Below are 7,350 nucleotides of genomic sequence, written 5' to 3' on the forward strand. Positions count from 1 at the left end.
CTGATTTTCCATTGGGAGAGATCTCAATGTGACAGTCAATGTTGCATTATGTTTCCAAATGTGGAAAAATTTAAAAGATAAAGAGTTTTTAAGCTTTAAGGACATTACCTTGATCTTTAACATCTGTTCTTTTCCTCTTCAGATTTGGAACTGGATTTTGTTGTTCTTTCAAGGCTTCTGCAGGACAGTTGGGTCTCGGCAATTGGTTTCCAGGTGTTGGTGCAGGTCGGTTACTAAAATAGCTGTGTTTCAATGCCTTAGAGAGGTCAGAACAAGATACTGTAAGATCTTTACGTAATTACTACATGCGCATACTCTTTGAAAAGGGTTAATAAAGAGTATGTTGTGGTGGAAAAGAGGAAGGTGTTGTGGTAAGCAAATGAATACTTTAACATGTTGCATGTGAGCATGCATGGCCTACATAACTCCATCTTGGTTACAGGCTGGTGCTTAGTTGCCCTGATTCTTGTGAGATGATGGTGTTAGCTGCTGTCAAGGGAACTTTCCTCTCTCTCATCCTTGTTAGCAAAACTTAACTTCAAAGCCCAGGTTGTTTCTTCCCACCACTGGGTGCCAGATGCAAGATGGCCTGGCTCATCCTAGTGTTTGGGATAGTTTAATTAATGGGTTCTTGACTAGTAGCAGGCATTTAGGGTATAAGATGCTTATTTTTAGCTATGCATGTGGTCTTGGATTCTGGCAAGCTTTGCTGTACATGTATGTGCTTGAGGCCCAGCTGATGGAAGCTTAGCCTGCATTTTCTGTTAAGTTTGACGCTTTATTAAAAATCTCCTTGTAAGCAACCCTGGATCTTGCATTTCACTTCCTTGGGATTTCTTTGAACCTTGGAGTTTCTGGCCAGGTTCCCTTACAGAGCAAAGCAGATTTTTTTTTATGACTCAGCTATAGCTGATGGTACACAGGGGGCTAAGCAAATGAGCTATGATTAAGGTGGTCACTGGATCAAACTACATCTCAGCCACAAACTCAGCTTCAGGCAAGCTGCTTTCTCTCAGCTTCAATTCTGCCCCCCCCCACTTCTCAGCAGTACAGGGATAATAGCTTTAGTACTAATTAGTTTAGTACTAATTAGTTTCCCTTGCTCGAAAGCCAGTCAAATCCGACTCTAGGGTTGCAGTGCTCATCTCCGCTTCAAAGCCGAAGAGCCAGCGCTGTCCGAAGACGTTTCCATGGTCATGTGGCCGGCATGACTAAACACCAAGGCGCACGGAACACTGTTATCTTCCCACTGAAGTGGTAAGTATTTATCTACTTGCAATTTCTTGCTTTCGAACTGCTAGGTTGGCAGGAGCTGGAACTAGAGTCGGGAGCTCACTCCGTCATGCGGCAACTCATCATAATTCAATACAATTTAAAAACCCATTAAAACTACAAGAATTCAATATTAAAACATTCAGCATAAATATTTAAACATTTTAAGAACAAGATGGCATACCTAGCATTCAGATTTTTGGGGGGGGGGGAGGGTGCCGGGCAGATGTGAGGAAACTGTCGCTGGCCTCAACCAAAAGCCTGGAGGAACATCTCTGCCTTGCATGCCCTGCGGAACTTTAATAGGTCAGACAGGGCACGGATGTCCTTCGGCAGAGAGTTCCACCAGGCTGGGGCCAAGGCTGAGAAATATCCGCTAAGGTGATATTATCTTTAGTATGTATTTTAAGCATTTACAGATAGTTGTCTTGGGTGTACTGCTGCAGAAAGACAAGATAGAAATTATGTTACTAGACAACCTTATAGGGCTGTTAGTTGTTACAAGGATTACCAATGATAACATTATCAACTGAAGCACTGTGGACACTGATATGCTACGCACTTAACAAATAAGCTTACTATTTTAGGCTACGCAGTTCTTCTAACATTAGCACATGTGGGTCCAATGCACCTTTTGAAATACGAATATCCAGGCTACGCAGAAGTATTAGAATCCTGCCTCTCATTCCCCCTTCCTCCAATTAGCTTAATATTTATGGTAAAGATAGTTTCAGCAAAATGCTCAAGGAACAAATATAAGGAGAATAGTGGAAATCAGGAGTCCATTGCCAGATAAATGCAATAAAATCACTAGCTCTGGCTACGCTGTCCTCAAAGTTCTATCTAAGTTACACTAATAGGAAAGTCTGCCACAATCATCCAAGGCATGGTATACTTGCAACATGACTTTCAGTGCTGAACATATTGCCTGTCTTTGGTCTTTGCCAAGAAAAACCTTTAGAAAGCAGTCAGAAGAACTGAAGACCACAAAGAACAGCCATTATGAATAATTACAAGTTCATAGCAATAAAAAGTACAACCAGTACATTTTACAGCACATTTCCAATCTGCAGCTCTCAATGTGTGGCTCAGGCAAAAGGGCTGAAGATGCCCTTTGTATAAGAGGCTTTTAGATGCTGTTGCAAAAAAGTGCTGGGAGAAGCTCAGAAACATGTTTATTTCACTCAAGACACAATGCTGTGCACTTGGGAATCAGTCCCACTGAGTGTACAAAGGAATTTCAAAAAAAGATTAGAAGGAGAGACTGCTGAACTGCAACTGATGATAAAGCTCAAGACAATGCATTCACCTGGACTGAATCGAGACCCAAGTTTCCTGTCTCATTACCAGTGCTGATTTCTCCATGCCTGCTACCTCTCTGCATATCACACCTAATCCAATCACATCTGCTATTTTAATTTGCCTACTAATCTCATTTGGCATCTGAAATCACTCCACTTTCCAATACATAGGACATATGGACACACTTTCTAGCAGTATCTGAAGAAGTGAGCATACCCCCACAACAAATTTTGTTTGTCTTTAAGGTGCTGCTGGACTCTTACTCTTTTCTACTGCTGATGTATAGTGTTGTCCCCTTCCATGTACCCTGACCTGGATAGCCCAAGGCTAGCCTGATCAGATCTTGGAAGCTAAGTAGGGTTGGCCCTGGTCAGTATTTGGATGCAAGACCACTAGGAATACCACAGTCGTGACACAGAGGCAGGCAGTGGCAAACTACCTCTGAACGTCTCTTGCCTTAAAAATCCCACAGGGTCGCCCTCAGTGAGCTGTGATGTCATGGGAAAACAACAACAACCATCCTACTCTTCCAGATGGCACCTGGAGATCTCCCACTATTACAACTGAATTCCAGACAACCAAGATGAGTTCCCCTGGAGAAAATGGTTACTCTGGAAGGTGGCTTGCAATGTTCCCTCTAAGCTGTGGAGTCTTGTGAGCAAAAATTCTACTTTGTGAGCTACTGGCATTAAAGTTGTGAGCAAGTGATTTGGCTACTGCATAAATTAGTTTGCTCTGGAGCCATGCTTTCTGAGCTAAGACAAAAATGTGTGAGCCAGAGGGTAAAAAACTGTGAGCTAGCTCACACTGACTCAGCTTAGAGGGAACACTGGTGGCTTGTATGACACTATACCCCACTGAAGTTCCTCCCCTCCCCCTTCTCCACCCCCAAGATCTCCAGGTATTTTCCAACCCAGAACTGGCAACCCTACATATTACATCGAAAATATGTTAAAGATGGGAATGAAAGAGGTGAACCTCCATAATATTTTGCAGCATTCAATTAAATGGGACTTTATTTAAGACTGTCACTGTTCACTGAAACAGTAAAAATGGAGCCAGAATGCAACTATGGTACTAATTTTCCCACCAACCAGCTGGAGAATGGTACAGATTCAGGAGTTAGTAATTCTGACCATCTGAATTACCTGAGAGAGATGAATGGAGGAGGTAAATCCTACCAAACTCCCACAGACATCTGCTCCATTTTCTCTTACCAGACCCTTCTCCACTCCCCCCCCCCCATCACTGCTGCTTTCTTCCAAACCTGCAGATGGGCTGGTGTTGCCTAGGCCCAGGCTCCAGTACTATGGATTCTAGGCAGCCCCCCAAAGCCAAATGTTATATCACAAGACCTTGATCAAAATGCTCCATTTTTGTGAAGAGGTTTTAACCCCCAAGTGTTTTGGTTTAATTTTTTTTAGTTTTGGGATTTTTCTGCAAAACTGCTTGCATAGTAGCAGGAAGTAAGAGTTTACAAACACATTCCAAACAGAGCAAAGTATCCTAATGCAGTACAGAAGACCATCATCAGGTATGAATAGGGTTGCCCGGTCCCTCCTGGCAACCAGCGGAGGAATGGGGGGGGGGGCATACCAGGAGCAAAAGGGAGACTCTTCTGACATGCAGCAATATGCCCATGTCACTGCCCACATGACCCGAAAGTGACTTCCTAGATGTCGGGGCGACACTCTGGTATTCAGGCAAAAACTCTATGGTAAACTTGGCTTCTACCATAGAGTTTTTGCCCAAATATCAGAGCATCACCTGATGTCCTGGAAACAGGGCCGGCTCGCTCACTAGGCAAACTAGGCGTTCGCCTAGAGTGTGCCGGCCCTTAGGGGCACCAAACTGCACCCCCCACGAAAAGCCCGCCCCGCGAAAAGCCCAACCAGCCTGCGGACGGAGGCCCCGAGACGCCGGCAGAGAGCACGTGCCCACCTCCCCTCCTCTCTCTGCCTGGTCTGCTAGCACCCCCAGGAGACCCGGGCGGAGACTGGCGAGCGCCGTCCCTTCAGGTGTGTCCGTGTGCGGGGTGGGGATTCGAGGGAGCCTCCCGGTCCAGAGGCAGTCGATCTCCGGACCGCAGCAACAGCACCCGCCGCCGCAGGGGAGGCCTTGGTCTCGCCAGCCTGCGGGGTTCCCGAGCGGGGACAGAGGCTGCCGCCGCCGCTCTCCGTGGATGGCACCTGGGAGGAGGAGGGGGAGTCTGGTTGCTGCCGCCCAGGAGGGGCACCGTTTCCATCTTCTCCCAGAGCCCTGAGTGCCAGGCCTGGTCCCAGCTGCCTCCCTCGCTCCCAGGCAGGTGCGGCACTTCGGCGGGCTTCCCTCGGCGCCTGCCTCTCGCCGTGGCACAGGAGTGGGCGGCCAGGAGCCTGGGCACAGCCGCGGACCTGGCGTGGATGCGACACAGAAGCGGCCTCCTGAAAGGCTGGGCCATGCCGGGGGAGGGGAATTGAGCCGGCTCCGGGCTGGCGGGGGCTCAACCTTTCCGGGCCAGGATCTCTGGCAGGCAGGTGGGCGGGCCTGCTGCGTCCCTTGGCACCCTTCGGAGGGGAGGGGGGTGCGCTCTCCCACGCGGGCGACGCTCGTGCGTCCTCTTACCCATTGAGCTGCCTGCGACGCAACCGCCTGAGTCTCTCTTGGAAAGAGACTCTCTCTTTGCAATGTTCCCGGGGGGATGTGCCAGAACGTCACCGCCCCCCTTCCTCCTGGGAGCAGCCAGCAGCTCCACACGACACCCCTCCCCCCGGCCTGAACTCCTGCCGGCCCCACGGGCAGGCCGGTTACTGCAGTCCTGCCTGGAGGTTGGCAACCCTGTAATTGGTGGGCACAGGGGGGGCGGCGGCGCCAGAAGGTAGCCTCACCTAGGGTACCAAAAAACCTGCCTGGAAATAATGGAGTTATTTCTGAGTCACATGGCCAGTGAAATGGGCATGTCACTGCGCCTCGGCAGAGCCTCCCTCTTTTTCAGGGTAAGTTTCCCCCGCCAGCCAGCTGATTGGCAGCTGGGCCTGTCAGTGGGGAATCGCCGTCCCCACAAGGGGGTCTGGCAACTCTAAATATGAACGTTTGTAGGAGCTTGTGCAGAATGTATGTTAGCTCACCTGAGAGCGCAGAAGACACTGGCAATTTAGAAATAATAAAGGTAGGATCAACTTTCCAAGCAATAGGTGCATACGAGTTCTGCAATGGGTTTTCAAATTATTGTGGGGGATACATACCTGAGTAGCTGTGAGCCTTGTAGAAGGATTAAATATAAATAAGCCTTGCAATAGTTCTAGCAAATCATCACCAGCGGCACTGAAGATGTGATGAAGCGGCATTCCAGGGAATTGTTTAAAAGTCACATAATCTGGAAGACTGGTCATCCCCTGTCCAAAAAGAAACATCAATGAGACCTTTTACTATGTAAAGATCAGTTGCAAAGCAACAGTCTTCAACTGTTAAAAACCCCCCACATCAGCTTTAAAACTAGTAAAACAGTCCATTTCCATGAACTTCTCTTGTTGGTTTCTGTTAGATATTGAACTTACAGGCCATAGTTCCTCTGTTGGAGTACCCAGGGTTTCAAATATCCTTGTGAGCTGATCCAGGTCTGAGTCCCCTGGCAAAAATGGAACCTATAAATCAGGTGAATACAATGTTTTTGACTGATCAAATCCTGTATTTTTAAGCAAACAGATACCACTGAACATTGATGATACTACTTAAAAACTGTTTCGCTAGAAGCAATGCCCCACCTAGAAATGTACTGTAGTAGAATTTGGTCTGTCTGATAAAAAAATTTAAGATATGGTACAACAACAACATGCACCCCAATATGAACCTCACTTTAGAACTGATAAGAGGGGATACCAGGGTGTTGTAGTGTGTCAGAAGATTAACCATGTGTGCAAGAGCAAAATTTAGTTGTCAGAACTTACCCGTAAAAGCAGTTCAGCCAATATGCATCCCACTGCCCACATGTCCACACCAACGCCATACATTCTAGCACCAAACAGTAGTTCAGGAGCTCGATACCACCTGAAAAAAATAATGGAGATACACTGCATTTGCCTTTCAATGAGTAAGGTGCACATAAGACCTTTATTCCAAACATTGCTCTGTTAACTGTAAACAATATAAAAGTTCACTGTCTTTAAAGAGTGAAAGAGACAGTTTAAAGAAGAAAATGCTAGAATGCTTTTTTTTTTTTTTAAGGTAGCCAAAAGATTTCAAGAGTGGCTTCTGTTGAAGAACCCAGCTGCCAAGCCAATGCAGCAGAATGAATACTAGAACTAAGTACCGATCTGATATACTGGCTCTCAGTACCAGGGCATTTAAAACTCGCGTCTTGGAGCACTGCTCCAGAATTGCTAATGGTGTTAGGGACGCGCCCTTGGTTCAACACTGGCATGAACAGAAGCATAGCATAGAAGATATAAAATGTTGTGTTATTTACAAACATCAATATAACACTTTTAGAAAAGAAAATGTGCAAAAAATTTTGTTGCAAAAACAAGCGGAATTCACCTTTAAGTTAGAAACATGCGAACCCTCGGGACTCAATGCATATGTAGATTTTACTGCTTTCATTTAACTGACATCACTGGTAAGCTGATTAGCTAATTTGCACCTGGAGGCACAGAGGGGCTTTAAGTATTAGGAGAGGCTTGGTAGTTCCCAAGAGCCGTCCTTACATGTGTTTAGATGAGAGAATGCCTACAGAGTGAGGCGACACGTGTGCCTCATGAATAAAGACAAATAAGGCAGTTTGGGTAAGATATTCAATCT

The 7,350-nt window shown here is 46.6% G+C and overlaps 1 protein-coding gene across 1 annotated transcript in view; it reads right to left on the reverse strand.

The window, feature by feature from the left end:
* Positions 1-7,350, reverse strand: part of CDK7 (cyclin-dependent kinase 7) — a 21,920-nt gene that overhangs the window by 4,492 nt on the left and 10,078 nt on the right. Inside the window, exons 9-12 of the mRNA XM_015417210.1 lie at positions 6,501-6,600; positions 6,111-6,197; positions 5,799-5,948; positions 109-256 (exon numbers count right to left, since the gene is read on the reverse strand). Of these exons, the coding sequence (XP_015272696.1) occupies positions 109-256; positions 5,799-5,948; positions 6,111-6,197; positions 6,501-6,600 (485 nt within the window). The remainder of the gene's footprint in view (positions 1-108; positions 257-5,798; positions 5,949-6,110; positions 6,198-6,500; positions 6,601-7,350) is intronic.

This window comes from Gekko japonicus, unplaced genomic scaffold (assembly GCF_001447785.1).
Source record: "Gekko japonicus isolate JY-2015 unplaced genomic scaffold, Gekko_japonicus_V1.1 scaffold1462, whole genome shotgun sequence".
Taxonomy (NCBI): Eukaryota; Metazoa; Chordata; class Lepidosauria; order Squamata; family Gekkonidae; genus Gekko; species Gekko japonicus.